This window comes from Acomys russatus, chromosome 1 (genome assembly GCF_903995435.1).
Source record: "Acomys russatus chromosome 1, mAcoRus1.1, whole genome shotgun sequence".
In the NCBI taxonomy this organism is placed as follows: Eukaryota; Metazoa; Chordata; class Mammalia; order Rodentia; family Muridae; genus Acomys; species Acomys russatus.
In genome coordinates, this window is record NC_067137.1 from 64,178,081 (window position 1) to 64,203,135 (window position 25,055).

The window sequence follows — 25,055 nt, forward strand, 5'->3', positions numbered from 1 at the left end:
TTGCTACATATGGGTAGGGGGCCTAGGTTCAGCCCATGTATGCTCTTTGATTAGTGGTTCAGTCTCTGTGCCACCATGGGCCCAGGTTAGTTAATCCCTTTTGGGGCAAAATAGGGCATTTAAAAGTAAATGTGTGTATTTGACTACTTCTTGCCTATGTAGTATGTACTAGTGCTGGGGGTGGGAGAGACAGAGATTGTCCCTGTGGGATTATATTTTTTGAGGTTAAATACAATGAGTCATATAGACATAAGTTTTACACATAGTTGATTCTTAATAATGTCAGCTGATTTAAAATAAATCTTAATTCATTTTATTCACAGTAACAGATACCAGTGTTTTACTTTGTATTTTTCAGACACATAGCCCTGTCTGTAGGCCTGGCTGACTGGTACTCATTATGTAAACCAGAGATCTGCCTGTCATCATGCCCATTTTAAGATTAGTGCTTTAAAAAAATCCAGTCTTTCTCGGGTAGCATTCAGTTATCTGAATAAACTATAATAAATTAAAGTGTAAAAATCTAGTCTTTCTCGAGGTATCTTCTCAAACAAGGGGAAGGTGGCTGCCTAATACTTAAAGGTGACTTTGTCATTGTGGGATAGAAATAAAAGAGAGGACCATTCCATGCCGCTGTGTCCCGTGTATGTATACACTGGTGGCTGTGCGTGTTTCGTGGCTGACTGCCTCAAGCAGCCAAGTGAATCTCTGTGGCAGGGACTTATTTCCATCCTGGAAGAAAGATAACATGAGGCATGATGACAAGGCTGGTGAGGCTGGGCATCCATGCCTCAGAAAGTCTGGGAGGAGGCGCTGAAGAAGGAAATTGCTTTATGAAGGGCAGAATTGCTGATGGAAGGTGCTATGCTTAGGGAAAAAGAAGTTAGTTAGAGGCGTGGCTCAGGAGGAGCCACAGAACCATCCATGGCATCTGAGTGAGTGGCTGCTGTAAGAAGCCATGTGCCTGGTGGGAGGACATTAAAATATGAGAAGGGGAAAAGGCTGACAACTCCTGGGGTGATCTTTTAAGTTGAGGAAGTCGTTCCAGCCTAGTTGTCAACTTGTCCCCTCCCCGGATGCACTTGGAGTTCTTTTCTCTCCGAAATGACCTGTTGATGCAGGAAGGAAGGTTAGGACAGTGTCACTCCCAGGAGTCCCAGAAGACATGGGGTCAGGTGAGAAGGCACAACAACAGGCAGAGATCATGGGTCTGGAAAAGCCATTTGGCGCCAAAGCCACTTTCTCCTTCTTCCCTAAGTACAAGTTTAACCTCCAACTTAGCAGCAGCTCTTTGACCTAAAATTGTTCCATTTCCTATCCGTGGACCCTACAAGATCTGGGCAGCAGGAGTTAAAGCCAGGAGAAGATTTAGTTCTTATTCATCTTGGTAGGTGGTGGCATTTAATTAAGCACTTTATTGACATGCCCTTGTGTTCACCGAACCCAATTCTGTTCTCCTGGGCTCGGGTGTGTACTTCTTGACTTCACTTACTTTTCCTTAATGCAATCAAATCATGAGGCAAAATTGAAACGGTCTAGAAAAGATTTGTTTTTCCTTTCTAAATGTTGGTATGAAGAGGCTTTATGATGAGAGGCTATCATCAGAATAGAAAGGGACGAGATGAAAAGGAAGACAAAAAGGGATGGACACTTTGTTAGGTCAGGATTGATGGAATTATGCCTAAAAAAAATGCCTCTACCTCTGTTTTGTAAGTTGTAACATGCAGCGTGCAGATCTGTGAATGTGGCTACAATTAGTCCCATCGAGCAAGCAGAACATGAAAGGCTGTCTTTAGACTTAGGGTTGGATTAAGTGATAACAGGACTGTCTCTGGCATTGCACACATCATGGAATACGTACATGAAAGAGACAGTTTCTTGAGGAAAGGGGGGCCATGCAAGCCCGTTTAGTCAGTTGACTTTGGCAGCTAGCGTTTCTCTTACTTCATCCTGCCTTAGGAGTGCTCGGTTTGTGGGGGAATGTCATCCTGGGTCTTCTGAGCAGCGGCTGATAGTGCTCTGTCCTCTGAGCACTCATTTCCTTAGGCGTCCTTGTTTTGGCAACTGTCTCCTTTTCTCAGCTCACTTATCACTTTCACTGCTCGTCTGGAAAAGGCCTGCCTGCTGGGACTGCAGTCTGCAACATATACATTAGTTTCCAAATAGGGACGGTGTAGCAGCCCTCACTTTAAGACGTAGGTCATCACTAAAGAGCACCAGAGCTGCCGCACCACTGGCCTGGAGCAGCTGACACTGGTCTTTCTCTTGTTTGGCTACAAGCAGAAAGCCAGGATGGGGCGAGGAGGAGGAGCCAGAGGCTTCATCCTGAAGAGCCGTCAGGAATGAGAGCGTTTACAGTGAGTACAGTTGCTGCATCCTTGCTTCTTTAAGGGGGGAAATGACAGGAGAAAGGAGAGATGGGCAATTTTGAGGGCCTTGCAACTGGGACCTTTGCCTTTTCATTTGTCCTAAGAAGATTGCCCTCAGTTAAGTAGATCTGTTATTCAAGTCAAATGCATTCTGGTAGCCGCAGGGTTCAGCTCAAAAGTTTTGGACTGTTAGATACCAGTACCAGTTCTTAGTGATCAGTCTGCAGTGTGTTTTCTTCTGTGTCCACAGGATAATAAGTAGAGTAAGGTAGGAAAAACTCTCCCACAAATTAATAATGGAAAGGTTTTAAAAAATCTTTTGCCCAAAAGGACACTCCTTTTGGCCTTTGTGCTTTGTATATTACCTCTTCTTTAGTTGTGTGGAAAGGAAAGGATTTGATGGGCGCTATTTTTAACAGGAGCCGGGATAAAAGGGGTATTATCTCTAATGCTGGGAAGGTGAGCACAGACAAGCATTTGATAATGGGAGGGAGGGAGAGGCCCTTGGGTTTCAAGTGTTCATTGATCGGTCGTCTTGGAGTCACTTACAACCCGGTGGGTACCCTTATACACTTGGCCTAACACTGTCCCCTGCACTGTCGTGAACTGTTGTCTAGTGGCTTTTGCTTTCTTCATGTCTTTGTGACCAGCAGGCACCTTTTCCTTTCTGAAGTGAATCACTAAAGGAAAGCATACACCTTACAGCTTATAGAAGTAGCAACCTGCGTTGACTTTCCTAGAGTAATTAATTTGTTTCAAAAGCAAGAATGAGTAACTCTGATAAGGGTGGGGAATTGAGCATAAAGATCATTACCACACGTTGAAGCCATTTCCTTGAATTATATTACAAGTTTATCTTTTAAATCTGATGTGATTTCTATGAAAAGCAAAGGTGTGTAGCCATCTATGGTGCTATGGTGCAATAAACTGTTAGAGCTGAAAAAAATGTTCAGATTAATTGCTCCCCATGAAGCGTCAGTTCATCCGTGCTACATCCCAAGCTTATTTAAGTGTGTGACACATGCGTTCATTTCTCCGGCGCAAAAGTATACATGATGGAAAGAAAGCGACACACAAAGTGAAGTGTGAGCTCGGTAAAACAGTGTCGTCTGAGCCCTCTAGGTCACACAGGAAACCTCCTGGCTTGCAGTTTGAGTGGTTGAACATTTGGACGGGGAAATCTTGCTATGAAGTTTGCCTTTCAGGTCTTCCAAGCCCTCTCTGGAGTAATGTGCAGTCTGCGCTCCCCCGACACCTGCTGGTTAGTTTTCCTGTCCTGCTTGTCCTCTGCACATACAACCACATTCATGTCCTTAGTGTGAAGTGGAGGATCCTACGGGGGGGGGGGGGTCCCTGTCTGGTTTGCTCTTCTGGGAAGAATTATCATCAATGCCGACTACGCTTTTGAAACCTCTTTTCTTGGCATCCCTTTCTTTTTCCTACTAACTAGGACAAGTAAGTTGATGTGTCTGCCTGCTTTGGTAGGATGGAGAGCCACCGTGGAGTAGTTACACAGTTCTTGGTTCGGAGAGGAAGCTGGGGTAGCTGGGAAATCCCTGGGTCTCTACTGTAGGCAGCCTCACATTCTCCTGCCCAGATGAGGTCTTATCTGGTTCAGTTCCTTCATTTTGCAGATAAGGAAACTAAGGCTGAGATACAGTGAATATGTGCACTGTGCTCACCTGTGTGTCGCCTGTCAGCACAGATGGAAATGTGGGCTAAGGCAACTCTCTGATGTGATGAACTCGCTCGTTGATACATTCTCTGGTTTAAGGCATCGCTTGGTTTAGGAATCTGACAAAACGGGCAGTCAGCAAGTGTTTCTCATGAGTTACACAGGCGTCCTGGGCAAGCAGGGGACTATATTTGTGTCTGAGGCGGTCCTGTCCACACCATCCTGACTCTTGGTTGTCCCTTTGGCGCAGTCTAGTTTCTTAGCTGATCATTGTAACATCTGTGTATTCTCTACTTGTAACCAGCTCTATGTCCTTGAAGAAAGCTGTTTTAACCTCTGTTATCAGATCCTTTTCTGAGGCTGAGGTTTGATATTGCTCCCGTAGAAAGCAATGAACTGATTAATAATTTAGATGTGTTTCGGGAAGTCAGAATCAGGGCTTGTGTGAGGCTGGGGTGTGGCTTGGGGGAGTACTGGAGCAGCTCAATCTTCCTGGGATTGGATCCCTTCAATGACATTTTGTTATCTTTCAAATTTTTTTAGTAGCCAAGTCTAGTATCATTATTATTAAAACAAAACAAAACAAAACAAAAAAAAACAAAACAAAAAAAAAAAAAAAAAAAACAGAACAGAAGATGGTTAAACATATCAGGAGTCTATTTCTTCCTCCTGGCACCAGGCAGGTCTCTAAGGCTGGCACCAAAGGGGGTCAGCCAACTTTATGACATGTGTTTTGTCTTTTGCAAATAACTTCACTTTAGAAAATTCACTGATGAACTTTACTTAACTCAAAATTTAGTTACTAAAAAATCAGGAAAGGGGAGCTAGACATTGTGGGTCACTTCAGTTATCCCAGCACTTGGATGCTAGAGGCAAGGGGACCAAAACTTTAAAGCTAGTTTTGTGTACATGATAAGTCTGAGACCAGTGCGTGCTGCATGGGACAGAGTGGGAGGTGGGGTAGAAAGGAGGGGAGTGAGAAAAGAAAAAAGGAAGGAAGAAAGGAAGGAGGGAGGGAAGGAAGGAAGTCAAAAGAGAGGATTACACTGCAGTGCTAGAAGAATACGGAATACATGAGACTTGGCTCTTGAACACTCTGGTCAGGTCAGCAGCTCTAGTTATTCTCCACGCTCACTCCAGTGTAGACAGTTACATGTTGCGCAAATGGGAGTTGACTTGATTTTTTTTTTTCCTTCTCTATTGGTAGGTAAGAATAACTTTTTTGTTTGCTTTTTGTTACTGTGTTGGTTAGGTTTTGTTTGTTTGTTTTTTGTCAACTTAAAATAAGTTAGAGTCATCTGGGAAGACAGCACCTCAACTGAGAAAATGCGTCCATCAGATTGATCTGTGGGCGAGTCTTTTTGCTGACTAATGATTAATGCAGAAAGCCTCAGGGCCTTGTGGGCGGTGCCGCCCCTAGGCTGGTGGTCCTGGGTTGTATAAGAAAGCAGGCTGATGGGAAACAAACCAGTAAGCAGCACTCCTCCACCGCCTCTGCTTCAGCTGCTGTCCTCAGGATCCAGGAGTTCCTACCCTGACTTCCCTTCAGGATACAGACTGTGACCTGCAAGGTGAAATGGGACTTTCCTTCTGCTTCCTCTCTGAGTGACTTTGGTCATGGCCTTTGTTACTGCAATAGGAAGCAAGACAGCCACTCCGTGAATATTAAGAATCTGACGAAATGGGAGCTACTTTCCGATAATCACATTTCATCTCTGAACTTTTGACCGGCTACTTTTCAGTAATGGAAGTATAAATTGAAAGTGTTAAAAACAAACAAAACACCACCACCACAAAGCTAACAACCTTGTAAAATACAAAGCAATCTATCAGCCTTGAATAGAAGCTGCTCCGAAGACTGAAATAGCCTCCCTTTGTTATAAAACATAAGAGCCCACGGGTATTTTATGTGAGATCACCTCCAGAAGGGAAGGGAATTTAATAGCTAAGCTGTATCCTCCAAAGCAAACTTAGTTCACCACAATACACAGTTGTCATTCTCACCTATCTGGTAAGCTTTTTACTAGTATGTATCAGACGCTTATTACCCTTAAAATTCCAAAGCCTCAGAAATTTTCAACCTAACCACATGTTATATTAATGTAACTTGGGTTTAGCGTTAATTAGACCTATTTGATGTAATCTACTTTTTGAGAAACTGACAGTTTAGAATGTTATCACTCTATCATCTATCTGTTGTCTATCAATCAATCTATCTAAATCTTCAAAATGAACAGTATCTGAGACTGGTACAGTGTTTCATAATTAGAACATCCTCCTCCTCTGCTTATTCATGTATTGAATATGTTGCTTTTAATCAGAATGATGTTTGGATGGATACAGGAGGAAAGCCACTATTAATCATTATTTCAACAAAGTAGAAATTTCTTCCCTCTTACAAGCCAACAATCCTGCCAGAGAGGCTCCTCGGTGTCTCACTGCACCCATGTACCTAGCCCTGGGCTTCACCACCCTCTTCTAAGAGCACCCCAGAGCATCTCCTGGACTGACATAGAGCAAGAATTCCAGCTGTGGAATCCACTACATAGACTGGAGCAATAGGGAAAAGCAGAAGGGCAAACCGGTGGCTTGTTCTAGTTCAATTAGTCCCGTGAAACAGCTCTCAGAATCTCTTCCTAGCAATTCCACTTACTTCTCATTGGACAGAGCTTGGCTGCAGGGCCATGGCTGCCTGCAAAGGAGATGGGGGCTCTAGTTCTAAATTCTGGGAAGGAATATTCATAGCTAAATCTCAGTATTTTATTACTAGGAGAATGAGGGAAAATGGGTCTTTGGGGAGACAGTACTGCCATGGTCCTGTATTACATACTGGGTCTTGGGGCAACAATGTAGAAAATCAAAACACCTCTTTCTGTTTTTGTTATGAGCAATGGTTTCTTAATTTAGAAATCTGGCTTTATTTAGAAAGCCTGTTTCTTCTGTGAAGTATCTTTGCTTTATTTGGCAATCTGGTCTGACTTTGCTTTCTTCTTTCCCTTTGCCTTTCAGCTGTTTTGGAAAGAAGTAAGGCTTAGATTTCTCCATGTTAACCATGAGCGTGACACTTTCCCCACTGAGGTCACAGGACCCGGATCCCATGGCCACTGATGCCTCACCCATGGCCATCAACATGACACCTACTGTGGAGCAAGGACAAGGAGAGGGAGAAGAGAGCATGAAAGACATAGATGCCACGGAGCAGCAGTATGGAAAGCCACCCCCACTCCACACAGTGGCTGACTGGAAGATTGTCCTGCATTTGCCTGAGATTGAGACCTGGCTCCGGATGACCTCAGAGAGGGTCCGTGACCTAACCTATTCGGTCCAGCAGGATGCAGACAGCAAGCATGTGGATGTGCATCTCGTTCAGCTAAAGGTAAGGCAGGCTTTCTGGAGGGCAATCAGGCTCAGTTCTGTAACTGCCAATGGGAAAGAGTCGAAGGTGGGAAATAAAGCAACAGATTTAAAAACATTATTCTTGATTGTAAACACAGATAGATCAGTTTGCTTCTAATTTTACTACATGTGCCAATTATCTAGAGTGAAACTGGCCTTTGAGAATAGAACAGGTATGAGGAAAGGGAAGGATATTTTTGGTCCATGTCGTAGAAATCAGTTGTGGAAAATGAAAGGATCCTGCAAAGCATTACAAAAGGCTTAACAAAGGTCTCGCAGTAGAGCATCTGCGATGGCGAGCGAGTCATGTGATTAGCACCATCTGCTGAGGCTGATGCTGTCTTTGAGGCCAACAGTGGTTTCTACCCTGGTGGGAAGGGCAATGTTCTTCTTGTAGGAGTGCCTTTCATCCAAAGACAATGCACTATGCAGAAGGGGGCTTTTTATAATAACTGATCTAACGTCAGACATTTGAAAAACGTCTGTGGCTTCTGGAGACCATTGGAAAGTGTCACAGCACAGAGAATTGGAGATGTTAGTGAGAGGACAATTAAATGAGGGAATCCAAAAGTATGTACTGTGACTTTTACCCTGCCATAGCCTTTTCTCTCTCCCAGGTCCTTGAGGGAAAAAAAATTCCATAGCATATAGGCCTTATATAAACTTCAAGTTGGATGGGACCCTGAGGAAGATTCTTTTACCTAAGCTGGTTCATCTTAAATTCCATGAAGTAACAGGCTAACAGATTCTTAACACTGAAATGACATAGCCTTATAAGCACTATAGAGGAAAGAGAGAGAGAGCATGCTTCTCAATGCTTCTCAGTGTTTACAATAGATCTGGCTCAGCCTTTGTGCCAGATGTCTTAGTGACATTCCTGCTGTTGTTATAAAACACTGTGGTCAAAAGCACCCTGGGGAGGAAAGGGTTTACTTCTGGCTTACAACTGTCAGGTCACAGTCTATCAATGAAGGAAGTCAGGACAAGAACCCAGGGCAGGCATCTGGAGTCAGGAGCTGATGATGCAGGGGCCATGGAGGGGTGCTGCTTACTGTCTTGCTCATCTGCTTTCTTATAGAACCCAGGACCACCAGCTCAGGGATGGCACCACCTCTAATGGGGGGAGAGGGGGACTCCCTCATCAGTCACTAATTAAGAAAATGTCCAGCAGGCTTGCCTACAGCCTGATCTTATGGAGACATTTTCCAGGTCGTGATTCCCTCTTTTCAGAAAACTTTAGCTTGTGTCGAATTGACAAAACTAACCAGGACAGTAGATTATGCATTAGTCTTTAGGGCAGGGAGGGAAGAAGAAAAAGAGGAGACAAGGGAGGAGGGAAGCAGGAAGGAAGGGAGAGAAAGGAGCATGTGAGCAAAAACTACAGTGTAGGCTGAGAGCCAGGATGTCACTGTGGGCTGCTCCCTCCAGCTGGCGCAGCCTGGGCTCTTTCTCATTGTTTTCATAGTTTCTTGGGAAGAATTCGCCAGGATGGCAGAGATGTGACTGGAAGCAGCCACAGTAGAATGGTAGCCCCTCTTAGCTCCCTCCTATGGCAACAGGGAGTATTGTGACTGGGTCCCAGAATAACTTACTCAGAGGAATAGTCCCTGGGCATCTTGGGGTCAGAGTAAACTAGAAGCTATGGGACGCTCCTTCACATTGACCCCTCCAGTGCCGAGCTAGGGTGTGGTTTCATTGATACAGGATTGAGTTTAGAAGGCGAATCAGCTTTTACCCCTCCAAATTCTTCACATTTATGTAGGAAGTTGGTAAATGCTAGAAGAGAAAGGGAGGGGGCCGGACACATGTTTAGAAGACTAGTTAAAAACACGGTTAAAGTTTGAAGGTCTTCAAATGCTAATTCGTCATCAACTTCATTTCATTAGATCAATAATGTACACATGGAAACTTAAAATTTGATCCAGAATAGAAATGTAAAATTCTTGCTCCGGTAATGCATTTAGTGTTTGCAGGATCATCTCTAGGGAGAACTGCTTTTCTCATTGTAGCTGTCATCATACTTTTCAAAAGGCATCTTGTCAGTGTCCCTGCTCCGTTCCAGGGCGTAGGCTGTCTTCTCTGCTGAGAAAAGAGCTACAGGAGACGTAAGGTCAGGACAGTGGTCATACGATGTCAGTCGACGTTGTTCAGTGATGAACTGGGATTGCCTACCTTCATTTTACTCTAGGATTGCTGTTAGCCCTTCCCTGAGTGTTTGTTTCATCAAGTGGCAAGCGCTAGTGTGTGGGCCTACTATGGTCTGTACAAAGGGCAGTTTTGGATCCTAATATGCTTCTATAAACTTCTCCTTGATTAGGCAGTATTTCTTTTTCAGTGACATTTTGATGCATTTGAAAGGTTAAATATGTCATTTTTGCATTCTGCATTAGTTCACAATAATAAAGGGGGCACAGGACAGTGTTTTAGTGGAAATCTAGCAGCGTAACCCTTTAAAGCAGCTCCCGAATAAGACGTGTAGCCAAGCAGAAGGGCAGCTCCAACGTGGGTAAGTTGTCCCATCTTCACGTTCACTACGTTGTTTAGTTACTCAAGAATTAATTTACAGTGAAAAGCAGTCATTGGGCCTAGGAACGCCTCTGACCTTAAGGACCACCTGGGTACAGAGAAACCCCATTTTTTGTGTCTATCCTAATGTGTCCCCAGTATTCCAAGCCCCAGCTTTTTACCTGGCTTCTCTGCTTGTGTCTTGGCAAAAATCTCAGGTTGGGAATATCCACTCCGTCACTGTCAGTCCTCCTCTAGCCCAACGAATTTTTTTTTTTTAAAGATGTATTTATTTATTACTATGTATATAGTGCTCTGCCTGCATATACAGTCAGAGGCCAGAAGAGGGCATCAGATCACATTATAGATGATTGCTGGGAATTGAACTCAGGACTTCCAGGAAGAGCAGTCAGTGCTCTTAACCACTGAGCCATCTCTCCAGCCCCTAAAGAACGACATTCTATCCACACATACGCCTCTTAGCAACAGGAAACCCATCCCTAGATGCGCCCTCAGCTCACCTACTCCCGTTTAACATTATGGCTGCCAGCCCACTGAGCCATGCCCTTGTACTTCTGGGTACTCAGAATCTATAACTAACCTTGTCTCCTTTCACCTTTCCCACTTGGTGGCTATTGTTTTTAATGCCCGTCAGGATATGCCATCCTTTTGCTTTGGATCTCTTCCTTTGACTCCTCACTGCCTAAAGTCCCTGGCATGGCTCTTCCCACATTACCTGAGAGAAACGTCAAGCTAGTTCTTACCTTGTAGCTTCCCTTGTTTCATTTGCCTAGAGACTATGTTTCCTCATCGTCTTTGCTGTCTCTGGATCCTCAACAAGCTGTTAGCTAGAGGCACAGCCAGGTTTTAACACCCACTCACAGAGGTCCAGGAGAGGACCAGGCAGAGGTTGGGAACAAAGAGGAGAGACCTATTCTGTGTTTGATGAAGGGAACACACACACAAACATCTAATTGTCTGCGAGCCTCACACTGCTGTTACAGTGCTTGCTTTAAGTCATTTCAACACGGTCTTCTCTGATATTAATGTATACTTAAAAAAAAAACTTGATTGAAAAAATGTACACAGTAGGCTTTACCAATGGTCATATATTAAATTCTTAGACCAGCAATTCCTGATGCCTCCTCTTAAAGCACCTGCCTCCTTCTTACAGACATTATCTAATCCTTGTTCCCTGCTACTAGGATGTATGCGGTAGGACTGTAGGGTGAAATGGAAATCACGCCACTCGGCAGATCCACTTAGGAGGTTTATTAAGGGAAGGGGATACAGCGGCAGTCTCTGGAGACACACGGAAAAAGAAGAGAGTGGGGAAAGGGAAATGGGAGGAGTTCCCTTTATAAGTGACCTAGTGCATGCGCAGAAAGTGCACAGGCACGCGCAGAGGGTACCTACGTGGCTTAGGGGACCTGAATCCTACCAGTGGGCGGTGATGTATTTCCGATGACATGCTTCGGGAGGGGCTTTGGTGTTGCCTGTTTTCCCACGGTCATCAAGGCCTTTAGGGGTGGCTGTATCGCTGCCTGATTACTAGCACCTGTTATTTATTTATTTTCTATCTTATGCAATTGTACCATTTGTTTGCCTTTTTAAAAAACATCACATGTCTAGTTCTTTATTACCTTGTTGCTTAGGACAGGGAAGGGAACTAAGTATGGGATCAGTTCCTACATAGGCTAGATAGATGAATCCAAGCGTTTAATGTCCAGTGCCTCCTCCCCAACATACAGGCTTGTTTTGAAAGCATATGGCAAGTGTGCTTGTTCCATGAGGACTGAATTCAGACACAAGCATTGGGTGAATAAGACCCAAGTATGTTCGTGGCAGTCTCCCATTAGTGAGAATCTGTGAGTGTGTATCTGAAGTCTCGGGGTATTGTCTGGGGAATCTCCTCAGAGATTCTAAACACTTCATAGCTGCATATGCTTGCCAAACCCTTGAAAGTCATTTTTTGTTTGTTTCTTTGTTTAACTGATCAATTGGCAATTATTTTGATAAGTAAATATACTTTCAGGGGCTGAGAGGGTAACACAGTCAGTAAAGTGCCTGCTGTGAACACATGGGAACCTGAGTTCAGTCACCAGAACCACGGCCAAATCTTAGCACAGAAGCCTGCACTTGCAGTCCAGTCCCAGTGCTGGGCACAGGGCAGAGACAGCAGGGTCCCTGGGCCTTGCTGGCCTGACAGCCTGGCCTGATCTGTGAGCTTCAGGTCTCAGCGACCCTGCCTTAAAAAAAACTAACGTGGGAGGTTCCTGAGAATCAACACCCAAGGCTGAGCTCTAGCCTCCTTGTGCATACACAGGAACATGTGCACACATACGAATACATACTTACAAAGTATATGTTCAGATCTTTTACCCAGACACTTTCTTCCTTCCACCTGCCACTGCCCTCTGTGGCATCAGAACAAACACACACACTTTGCATCCCCAGATTTACTCTTATTCTCTGAAGGAGACTTTGCCTGTGGTCATCGTGTTGGTCTTAAAGTCTCTCTCTCAGACACCATTCGTCTTGGTCAGTATGACCAGTGACAGCTCTTACAAAGTTTAGTTGGGGTTAGCTTACACTTCAGAGGGTTAGTCCATTGTCGTCTTGTCGAGGAGCGTGGTGACATGCAGGTAGACATGGTGCTGGAGAGGTAGCTGGGACTTCCACATCTGAATCCACAGGCAGAAGAAGGCAAAAGTTCCACTAGGCCTGGCTTGAGCATCTGAGACCTCAAAGCCCACCCCTAGTGATATACTTCCTCCAACGAGGCCACACCTATCAAGCAACAGCACTCGCTAATGGCCAAGTGTTTAAATATGTGAGCCTATGGGGACCATTCCTATTCAAATGAACATACCACTCTGATCTCCTTTATTTCCAAATTCTTGGGGGAAAATCTTACTATAACCTCCAGGTTGAGCTAATCACTATTACAAAGTTTTCACATAGGGAGTGGTTCTTACTGAAAGGGTAGAAAAGCTAACCTTAGGATTAAAAAAAAAAAAAAAAAAAAAAAAAAAAAGTCACAGGAAAACTGAAAACTGACTTACACCAAATTCTTTCTCCATTAGTTTTAAAAATCAACACACAGCTTGCATATTTTATTTCCAGCTTTCTAGCCATTCCCTAGCAAGAAGTGCATATGAGAAACAGCTGAAGAAGTTTTAGAAACTCATCCAACTCACTCAGGAAGTTGTGCTGCACAAGAAAGTGGGCCAAGAACCTTAAAACGTTTTAATCTTTGCTGAGACCTCAGCTGCATGAACGTATTTGGGTGCTAAGTTGCCAAAGTCGGTGCGATCTCAGAGAGAATGCCGTCCATTTCCCTGACAACGCGATAGCAGGGAGGAGGCATGGGGTGGACTAGCTGGAAGGGATGTAGCCTATACATAGACAGAAGTCTGGAAGTGACTTAATTGGAATCAATTCATGACTCCAAACTCTACTTTAAACTCCCATCACATAAGATTTGTGTCTGTGTCTTTGTTACAGGCCTGTTTTTCAAAGTTATTGTATAAAATCTCTGTTTACAGACATCCTGACTCAGATGCTTGTGACAGCTGAGAGTTCATCCAGATACCCACTAACTCACAAGGGGTCTGGAGGGGCCGCTGGGAAAAGGCTCGTGCTGTCCTCTTCACAGCTGGAAATGTGCACAACAGATTTGCCTGATGATCTAAGTGGAAACCTAGGGACGAGGGGGCTCCTAGGAGGGGATATGTGGTCATCATGGGTCCAAGAGGCTGTGCCATTATGCCAGAATGCAAGGGCAATGGTGGGTTGTAGCACAGAATGTTCCCAGCCCTGGAGCAGAGTACTGTGGGTAATAGTAAGAAGAAAAGGCTGAGTGCATGGTTCAGGTGACTTCCTGAATGACTGAGGTAAACTTGTCCCTTGTTTGGCAGGTGCAGAGGGAAGAACATTTACATTATAGAAGCATAACAAGTGAGCTTTGACCAAGGTGACAGTGGTGACCAAGAGGTGACAGCTGTGGAGTCCAGGGGCCACTGTCTATGACAGTAGGCGACAGCCAAGGGTGATTATTGAGGGCTTCTAGTGCCTCCTTCCCCAAATTCTTGACCACACAATTCTGAGTGAACTGAGCTACTAGCAAGAGTAGTTGGGAGTTGGACGGTTCTGACCCTAACATCGGGGTGACTCGGGTTCTGAAGCAATTGGTTCCTACCACCTGAGTGAACACAGCATATCTTAAATGAGATTGAAGTTATTTTTTTCTATGAAAAATAAACACTTTCCTTATAACCCTTGTTTTTCTAGAACAAAATCTCAGTCTGTTTAGCAAGTTGTGAAATAGATTTGGTGAGGTCACTGAAACAATGGGGTAGGACAGATTGATAAGGATGAATGCTGTTTTGTGAAGCTTGGTTATAATTATATTCATGTACACATACTTGGTCACCGTGTAAGGTTTTGTGTTTTCCTGAGCCAATGCTAGAGCAGTTTAATAGTCACTGATTTAGATCATTCTCAAATTTCTTCACTATCTTTGATATATACTCAAATTTTAGAAGATACAATGCATATAACTTAATTTGGTATTGTTTTGTGCATTACGGCCTTTGTTCTTTGTTCTGAGGTCAAAACTTACATGGAATGTTCATTAAATTACTACATCAAAGGGATAGTCCACATCTCAGGAGTTTGAAATAGGACTTGATTGGCAGAAAAGAAAAATAATTTTTAAAAATCCCCCAAGCTTAGATTTCCCTAGACTAGAGTCTCTCTCTTCTCTCTTTTTACCAATGTGTAACATGGTGTGAATGTATCTCCCCACATTCTTTAGGAAGTGTGGCTTTAGGAGGTGATACTAGCAGGCCCACTCTTCCTTAATGAGATCGCTAACCTTGCAATGGAGGCTCCACTGGCCCGTTTATTTTACCATGTAAAGACACAGTGGCAAGGTGCCTGCTTCACGGCAGCAAGACCTCACCAGGAAGCAGGTTTGCTGGTGCCTTGTCATGAGCTTTCCAGCCTCCAAGTGTGAAAAAAAAAAATGTCCCTTACTTACAAATTGATAAAATAAGCTGGAATCCTAATGCAAGTAGTGAGGTGTCTTGGGGGTGTGCTTTCTGGTTCGTTTTCATTCCATGCTTTCCTTTTTTAACTTTAGAAAAGCACTCTGGGCAGTTTACTTCTTTTTGTCCACGAAGCCATGACTTCACAGGAAATGGGCTCTAGCCACCCAGGCCCCTCTCTGTTAGATCTCGTGAAGTGTGCTTCTCTGGGTGGAGCAGGCTGGCACCTCAGTTGACCCAGGTGGCTTTCTCTTTGCTTCTTATGCTTTCTAATCACTTTCCTTCACCCCTTGCAGGGCACTGTCTCGGTTCCTCACATACTGCGTGTGCTCAATCCGTACTTTCATTCTTTTGGCGAAGATCTTGCTCCTAAGGTGCTTGCTTAGGATGATGCCCGTGACATGCTGAGTGATGGATGAAAACTCTTCCAGTTTTGCTGTGGTGACACTTCTGGGGCATTCCCTTGGGAACAGCACCCACTCCCTTGACATCTACAGTACTAACTTCCTGCTAATTCAAATGAATGTGGCCAAAGAACAACTCCATGTTTCCAAAAAGGCCCAGAGAAAATGTAGTGGGGACCCCTCTTCTTTTCCTCTGTGTCTGTCATTTTGGCAGATTACTGGAAGATGGCTGCTGTGACCAAAAGTCAGTTTCCTTCCCTCCTTATTCCTCCCTTCATTTCTTTAATTTTTTCTTGGGAGAGAGAGTCTCGTGGCTCAGACTGGCTTCAGACTCACTATGCACGGAGGATGAATTCCAGCTTCCTCAAGTGCTTCAGTTACAGGCATGCACCATCAGGCTTGCAGGGCTGTGGCTTCACTCTGCTAATTAGTAGAAAATTTCCCCAATAATTACCACATAGGTCATGTGATAACATGTGATATTATTGACCACTAAACCTGTGCTGTATAGTGAGTTTGTGGACTGTTTATACAACTTAGCAGACTTTGTCTCAAAGTAATTTATGTTTTTTTAAAGCAAAGAAATGAAAATAAAGGAGACTAGAGACTGCTTAAGGATAGTTGCTGACCTAGCATACACAAAGCCTCGGGTTCAATCCCTAACATATGGAAGGTGGAGTTAAGGGTTGTTGGTGCCTGAAAGGCCCGGCTTTGTGGAAAACTCAGTTAGTGACGTCACTTCACAGCCAGTGCTGGAAGACAGGTTAAGTGCTAAATGAACATTTTTTTGGCTACTGATTGATGAACATACTTTCAGTGTGATTTTTAGATACGTGTCACACACAGCACATTTTTGGAAAAACATGTAACATTCTTGATTAGTAGTTGGGCAAAGTGGGACTGGAGGGATAGCTAAGTGGTTAAGAGCACCTGCTGATCTTACAGAGGACTGTAGTTCTGTTTCTAGCATCCAAATAGCAACTCACTATGGTGTATAATTTCAATTCTAGGAGATCTTTGCTCTCTTCTGGCCTCTTTGGGAATCAGGCATGTCATACATACATACATACATACATATATACATACATACATACAGGCAAATTTCCATATGCATAAAATAAAAATAAATAGATATTTAATAAAATATAAGGGCAAAGTAACATGAAAAACAGCTCTGTTGGGTTTATGGTCATATTGTTATGGAGATGTTTGTGTATAAATGTTAGCCACATGGACTGATATATTTAGAACTCAGAATGGGAGTATTAATTATCAGGTGGCTCCAGAAACCCCACCAGATGGTTGAGCTGTGTACTTTTAATTAGCAAAAGGAATATTGAAATTAAGGAGTATCACAGACTACAAAACTTGAAAGAAATCATCAGCACACAATTTATATAAATAGTAATATAGAGGGATTTGAAACTGAGAGCAAGGATGAAAGTCTAAAACTGGCAGTGGCTTGATTAAGGACCATTCCTGGGGCTCAAAAATGGGGCACCAGTGTTTATGTCCAAGTCCGTCCCTGCTCTCCATACAACTGTGGAGAATGTCCTGTCCATTGGCTAGATCTGAGTAGAGGTTCGATGTTTACTGCTTGTATTGTCCTTGGTTGGTGCAGTAGTTTGAGCAAATGCCCCTGGGCCCATCATGGTATTCTTCTTATAGGTTTTTATGACCGTCTTGATCCTTCTATTTCCACATTCTCCTATATTTCTCTCACCTAGAGCCCCAATAGGATGTCCTCACACCTATCCCAATCTCCTGGTAAGTGAAGACTTTCATGGGACATGCCTTTTGGACTAGTGTGTAATTATGAGTGAGTGAGTATATACCATGTGAATCTTTTTGCTTCTGGGTTAACTCACTCAGTATAATCATTTCTAGTTCAATCCATTTGTCCACAAAATTTGGGATTTCCTTGTTTTTAATAGCTGAGTAGTATTCCATAGTGTAAATGTACCACAGTTTCTTTATCCATTCTTCAACTGAGGGACATTTAGGCTGTTTCCATGTTCTGGCTATTATGAATAAGTCTGCTATGAACATGGTTGAGCATATGTCCTTGTTGTGTGCTGGAGCATCTTCTGGATATATTCCAAGAAGTGAGATAGCTGGGTCTTGAGGAAGCCCTATTCCCAGTTTTCTGGTGCTTTCACAGAATTCTTAATATATATCTGGAGTTATCATTGTTTGCTTCTTGCAACAGCCAACTTTTACAGTTGAGGAAAGTAAGTCTGAAAAGGTTAGGGATTGATGACTTTGGCAGTGCCACCATGCTTTTTGCGCATGAAGCCTAATATTCCTTCTGTGTTAGTGCATTGGCCTCCCACCTCTCACATGCTGAGGTCTAAGAAACAGAATGTGAATGTGTGAGCCCCAGTCTCTTGTGCTGGACACTTAAGATGAATGGATATGATGGAGCTCACTGCTTTTAGACTAAAAGGGTGAGATCTATGTGTATTTTAACTTACCACAGATAAGAGAATTAACAGATTGAAGTAGGGGCGTAAATGAAGTTTTAGGGTCTCCTTGAGTATGAGTTTCAAGGCCACCCTTAATAAAGAAGAAACTTAACTTCCCTCACCTCATAGTTGCCACTGCTTTGTCCATCCTATGCTCTTAAAAGTTCACGTCTTAAAAAAAGGGAGCATCTGGTCAAATTAGACTAAAATTCTGGTATCATGGGATTTACTGATACTCTCCTTAGGAGGTGGCTGGAACCGGATGGAGATGAGCACGTACAATGAGAAATGTTAACAACCCTACTGGCTTCCACATGCAGCATCACGCGTGAAAGCCTTTGGTTCTTGCCTTAGGCTGCAGAGCATGACGTTCCAGGAGCTTTAAAAGTTGCTGTCCTGGCTATGCTGCAGATCAGTTGCCTCAGAGTTTGGCTGTTAGTTACCATGAAATCCATCTTCACAGAGCTGTGTGAGTCCAGCTCACAACCCTAGCTGATGACCCTAGGAAATGTTTTGAGGAAACAGTTTGGATACCTCTTTGCTTTCTCCCTTCCCCAAGAAACAGACCTGTGGATTTAGTCACTGTTTCAAGGAAAAATGGCTTCCATATGACTCATTTGAAGTTTTTCAGTTTTTCAGGTGCCCTATTGTCCTCACTAGTCTCATGTCAACTTGACACAGAGTCATCTGAAAGAAGGGAACTTCAACTGAGAAAATATAGACACAGATGTGAGGAATTTTCTAAATTAGTGATTGATAAGGAGGGTGCATCCCATCATGGGTGGTGCCATTCCTGGGCTGGTGGTCCTGGGTTCTATAAGAAAGCAGGCTGAACAAGCCATGATGACAAGCCAGTAAGTATCACCCCTCCATGGCCACTGCATCCAGGTTTCTTCCCTCATTGAGCTCCTGTCCTGACTTCCTTCAATGATAGACTACAGTATAGAAGTGTAAGCCAAATAAACCCATTATTCCCAACTTGCTTTTGGTTGTGGCACTTCATCACATTGGTTGTAACCCTAACTAGGACAGAAATATTTACCTGGAATGGGTATTGCTGGGACAGATATGACCATGTTGTATTTGGAAAGATTATAGCAGGGATTTGGAACTTTGGGCTAGAAAATCCATTGGGTATTAAGAACAATGGAAGTCTGACTCATGAAGTTTCAGAGGGAAGCAAAGACTCTACTGGGCCATGTGAGTTAAGAATCTGTTTTGTCTGGTCAGGTGGTGCTGACTAGTCAGTCATGATTAGCAAGGAAACTTTTGAGTTATTTGGACAATTGATGCCAGTTAGCTAGAGTTGGGAAGTTAGCTGTGATTAAGAAAATATCAGTACCATGGAGGTGAGGTCTTCTGGGAAGCCTTCTCCTCAGGGTCAGCACACAGAAACCATGCTCCATAGGCAGCCAAGGTTGTACCTCCTACTGGTAGCCGAACTTGATAGTGTAATGATCATCCAGGAAATACTGGTTTTGAAGGTGTGAAGAGGTCATGGAGAATAGGTAAGGCTCAGCACTGTGTGGCAGGACTAGAGTCCCTGAAGAGAGCCTAAGAGAGGCCATTGGTGAAAGTGAAGCCCAGCTGCAGTATAAGACCCAAGCATTTTAAAGATGCTTGCATGATGGGATCGTCACCAAGAACAGCAGTGAGCATGGAGTGGAGCCAGCTGGAACCCGGAAGACAGTCTGTGTACGCTACAGATGACGTAGCCAGAGAAGAGGCCCAAGCCCTTTAGAGGACCCAGAAGATAGAGCTTTGGGATATGAATTTGTTTTGTTCAGATTGTAACTGTGCCCTGGTTCTTCCCTTTTGAGGTTAGATAGTATTTATCTTATTTTTGATTTCATAGGAACCCATGGTTGAGGGACAGAATTTAAAATGAGATTTTAGGTTTTAAAAGAGACTTAGGAGCCAAATGTGGTGGCCCATACCCTTAATCCCAGTACTCAGGAGGCAGAAGCAGGCAGATCTCTGTGAGTTTGAGGCTAGCCTGGTCTACAAAGCAAGTTCCAGGACAGTTGGCATGGTCCTACAGAGAAACACTGTCTTAGGGGGAAGGAGGAGAGATGGATACAGAGACAGAGACAGAGACAGAAACACAGAGAGACTTTGGATTGTTAAAGTGACTGAATTTTAAAGTGTTTGAATATGTAAATGCTGTGGGACTTTAAAATTTTATAAATTGCTTTATATTGTGATATTGATGTTAATGTGTGATTTGGGGATGAACAAAAAAGGAAAGGTTATGGCTTAACAGTGATATGCTTGAGTGTCAAGCTGGCAAGCGGTCAATTGTCTGACTAGTTTTATGTCATCTTGACACAAGCTAGAGTCATCTGAAGGAAAGGAACCTCATTTGAGAAAATGTGTCTATAAAATCTAGCTGTAGAACAGCTTCTTGATTAGTGATTGATGTGGGGAAACACTTCCCACTGTGAGTGGTGCTATCCCTGGGCTGATGGTCCTGGAATCTGTAAGAAAGCAGGCTGAGCTAGCCAAGAAAAGCAAGTAAGCAGCGCCCCTCCATGGCCTCTTCATCAGCTCCTGCTTCTAGGTCCCCGCACTGAGTTCCTGTCCTGACTCCCTTACTGATGGACTATGATATGGAAATGTAAGCCAAATAAACCCTTTCTTCCCCAACTTGATTTTGGTCATGGTAGTAACCAATAGTGGTAGTAACCTTAAGTAGGACACCTCCTAAAACTGGGAGAAACAAAAGTAGGGAAGGTCATAAATGTGCAGACATTAGCCATTTTTGGTTAGCATGTATAATCTTATATATAAATATATAAATTTTAAAGAGAAAAGAAGAAAGCTTGCATTTCTCACTCATTTTTTGGCATGGATCCAGACAGGAGGCAGCTTGTCTGTAGCCGTACATGTTACATATGAATGGCTCACTTTGAAGCTGTGAGGCTGTGTGTGGTGTGTGTACCACACTCACAGTCTTATGGAGCTGCTTTGTTCAAGGGAAGGAGATTGTCTGAACAAACAACGCGTTGCATCTGATGCACAGAAAGATGTTTTTCTACACTATAAAGAGGGTAATATATTATTGAGCTTGGGCCATGAAAACTGAAGTATCTTATTGGAGTGTGGGCTTGATAGAATAGTCACAGGAATATCTACAAAGGTAAAATTGGTCTAAACATGTTTAAAAAGCAACCCTATCTTAGAATAAGTTTACAGGTGGGTATAGGGTGATCTGGACAGGAGAGAGATGTGAGCTGATTTCAATGCTGTAGGTGACACAGTGGCTGGACTTGGGTGGCAAAAGTAGAAAGCGAAACACCATCACCAACAAACCATCAAACAAAAAAGCCCATCACACTGATAACAACCTGGAGTGAGCAGGGAGCAGGGAATTGGAGGCAACTAGGTCCTGTAACTCTCATCAGTGTCTTGTTGTTAGGGGCTGAGTAATATGTCTTTTTATGATATTAATAGAATGAGACAGCCCAGATTTGAAACCTCTCATCTGTTCAGGGCTGTCATCAGCAGGCATTTTGGTGTAAGTTGCTTCTATTGTTCATCATTATTTGAATTAAGTCGTGTTTGCCAAACACATCACTAAATGGAAAAAAAAAATCATGAAATACAACATGAAAGGTGATCCACTCTTCCAAGGAAGAGGGAATGGACCTGTATCACCAGGACTCTTGTTCACAAGGAGAAAACTGGCACTTCCTACAATTTCCTCTTCGATTAAGAAGCTGAATTTCTGTCAAAGCTCATGCAGCGATTCTCAGATAATAGTGTTGCCACTGGCCCCAGTGCAAACATTCATGGCTGCAAAGGGAGTTGGTACTGCACGTGCTGAAGGAACCCATCTCTGGGGTGACAAGACCCAGGCATCGGTGGCTGGAGAAGAAGAGAGCTTCACTGTCTAGTTCTTCAAACGACACTAGACAAGACTTTTTCCTTTCTGTAAGTGTCTATGCCCCAAAACATCCCAGAGTGAAGTGTTGTTTTAAAAAATATTTGACCTACAGATCTTATCTCCCTTAGCTTTCAACTGCCCTCCCACATAAAGTGGAGATGCACAGGCATAGTCTCCGAGACGTCTTCCAAGTCTAGACCCAGCTGGTCTGGTGCTCCTTCTAACTATCCCCTTCTAGTACCTCTGACAAGCCAGCCTCCTCCATAAATCCATGCCTGGATCAGTTTCCTCTCTCCATGTGGAACCATCATGCTGTTTAGGCTACGGATACCCTACATGATGCCCAAGTGCCTACTCGTGAAGCCATCCAACATGCCCAACAGCTGAGTCTTTCTGTGGGTTCTCACCACCTCCCACATTCTCTTGTGTTGTCTACCGTAGCAAGGTCATGAGCAGAGCTCTCCTGCTTTGTCTGCAGGGAGGGGTCTCTTTTCCCTCTCAGTAGCAACACACCTCCCTTGATACATGGTTTGACTTTGAAGTAGGGTTGGAGAAAACAAACAGCTTTCAGCTCATTTCCTCTGATTATTTTCTTGATTGAAAACAAACCGATATTCTTACCCTGGTGACGGTTGAGCGAACCTCCTTAGCTGAAGTTAATTCCCACTCCTGGAAATTCAAGTGTTACTATTTTTTTCTCATTTTGTTCTAGACCTAGTCTCCTGAGTACTTTGCCCTTAAGGAGTATGAGTCAGAGGAGAAGTCCTGATCACAACAAATGTAGGGTTTGTATAAATGCATACACAGCAAGAATTTCCATTGTCCCAGAAAGAATAGCTTGTTAAACATCCTTGTGGATTCCCGTATTTCCTGCAGTCTATATAAACACGTGGATTTTGATGGATTTTCCCTGGATATGTAAATCTACTTACTGGATTTTGGTCTTCTACAGTAAAGTGGATGAGTCAGAATGTATTCTATTTCTGCTCAGGTGAGTGCAGAAAACATTCTTTGTGTGTGTGTGTGTGTGTGTGTTTACGTATTTTCCTTTTCTTTTTTCTCATTTTTGGTTTTTCTAGTCTCTTTATATCTCTTTCTGTTAGATATAAACATAAAGTATCTATAGCTTTGATAATACTCTTTATTATTCAATTCTCATAAATTACACTATTGATTTTTTAAATGTTTGAAAAATTAGTGAACTTTTTTCTCAAAGCTGGTAGACACCTGTTTTGTCATTGTTTGTTTGTTTAGAGAGTTTTCAAAAACAGTGTTAGCTTTTACTATGGTTTTACGGGCAGCTATATATTTCTGTCTGTCACCAGATCATAAATAAGAATAAAGGTTTTATAACTATTTAATGTGGTTTTCCTAAAACTTAATAAATTTTTAAAAATGCAAGTCCATGGGTGTGTACTCACTGTCTGTTTATATAATAGAATTTTATGGCTGCTGCTTTTATTTAAAAAGTCAATGTGGTGTATATCTTATTCTTCATCAAACTTAAATTCTTTTATTTGATGTGTCGTTTTATTAATATTTTTATAGATTAGCCAAAGATGGCTCCAAAGTCCTACTTCAGACAGAAGCATTTTTAAGGTGTTTATATTCTTTTTCTTTTTCTTTTTTTTTATTTATTAATTTATTCTTGTTACATCTCAATGTTTATCCCATCCCTTGTATCCTCCCATTCCCCCCCCCCCATTTTCCCATTATTCCCCTCCCCTATGACTGTGTTTTCTTTTTCTTATATGATGATAGCAACTAGATTTTGCCGAATGGGTTGTGCAGGCACAGGGACAGTCCTTACACCCAGCTCTAAGCCAGAAGTCACACAGGCTGCAGCTTTGCCAGAAAGCCTCTCTGTTCACACTGCTTACAGCGCTCTCTACCTGTGTCGTCTTAGGACTTGGAATTCCTACTTGCTTTTCCTACATCATTTCCTAATCTTCCCCTGCAGCTCAAACCATGACTTCTAAATCATATTTCAGAAAAATCATAAAATGTATCCATAAGCACTATTAAGTTACCAAGTCACTCACAGAAACTTATGAGTTAGGAGTTAGCCAAAGCAAACTGAATTTTGGTGGTTTGAATTCAGGTCAAAATTTGCCATTTTAAAAATAATGTAGTTTTGCTTTTTAAATTACATTTGATCATAGACAAGCAGATACCAAACAGTTTGTGCTTTTGGTGTTGTAGCTCTTCTGCAGTCCTGGAATTTGAACCAAGGGTCTCATACATGCTAGGCAAGTACAGATAAAATAATAAGCAACCAGGAGTAACTTTAACTCCTTACTGTTCAGCTCTGTCCTAGGGCCATGACCCATATCTAGCCACAGAAAGTAACTCTTTCTAATCCTAGTCTGTGTTAATCTTGTTTCTATTAGTAATATTTTGATTCTGTGATGAAAACTATAAACCATTTCACATACATGCTAATATTTAATATTCTATTTCAAGAGACTTTTCCCCCCTGAGACAGGGTTTCACTGTGTAGGCTTAGTTGTCCTGGAACTAACTCTGCAGACCCGGCTGTCCTCAAACTCACAGAGTTCTGTCTCAGCTATGATTAAAGGCATGTGCCACCACTGTCCAGCTTCAAGAAACTCTTAAAGCCAGTCACAGAGGACTTCACGTCAATACCAGCACGGCATATCTTACTACTTTTTTGGATCCCTAGTTCCAAAATGGGGGGAGCTAGAGAGGCGGGAAGAACACTCAGTCGATTGTGCTGTTTTATTATAGTAGACTATAGACACCTGGTCTCTTTGCGTTATGTTTCTTCTTTTATGTGAGCATCAGGGGCTTTGAAAAAAGCCTCTGTTCTTAGCGGCAAAGTGAGATTACAAGTGAGAGCCTCATCTTGAAAGAACTTCACACCCTGGAGACTGGGCTGGAGTCTGTGAGGCCAGCCTGCCTGACAGGAGAAATCCCTTCTCAAAACAAACAAAATACTTAATTTCTCAGGCTGCCTTTTAACATCTGGATTTCCCTTGCCCCTCTACAAGGACTTTCTTTCTCTACTTAGAGATAAGGTATTAACAGAAAAGGACCATGGTTTAGTCATGTGCTGTCTCACGTTCACCTCAAGAACTGACACCAAGGGCTTTTCTTTTTCTAATGTTTTACTTATGTGTTTGTTTATTTTGTGTACATGCATGTACGGAAGTCAGAGGACCACTTGTGGGACCACATGTCTCTTCTAGCTTGTGGATGACGGGTTGGAACTCAGACTGTCATACCTACTGACAAGGTGCCTCTACCAGCTGAGCCATCTTATTTCCTACCCCCTTTAATGAGA

At 43.0% G+C, this 25,055-nt stretch overlaps 1 protein-coding gene across 1 annotated transcript in view; it reads left to right on the top strand.

Annotated features, from left to right (window-relative positions):
• Nucleotides 1-25,055, top strand: part of Akap6 (A-kinase anchoring protein 6) — a 443,673-nt gene that overhangs the window by 105,963 nt on the left and 312,655 nt on the right. The window contains 1 exon segment of the mRNA XM_051145949.1: nt 7,054-7,420. Coding sequence (XP_051001906.1) covers nt 7,088-7,420 — 333 coding nt within the window. The 5' untranslated portion in view covers nt 7,054-7,087.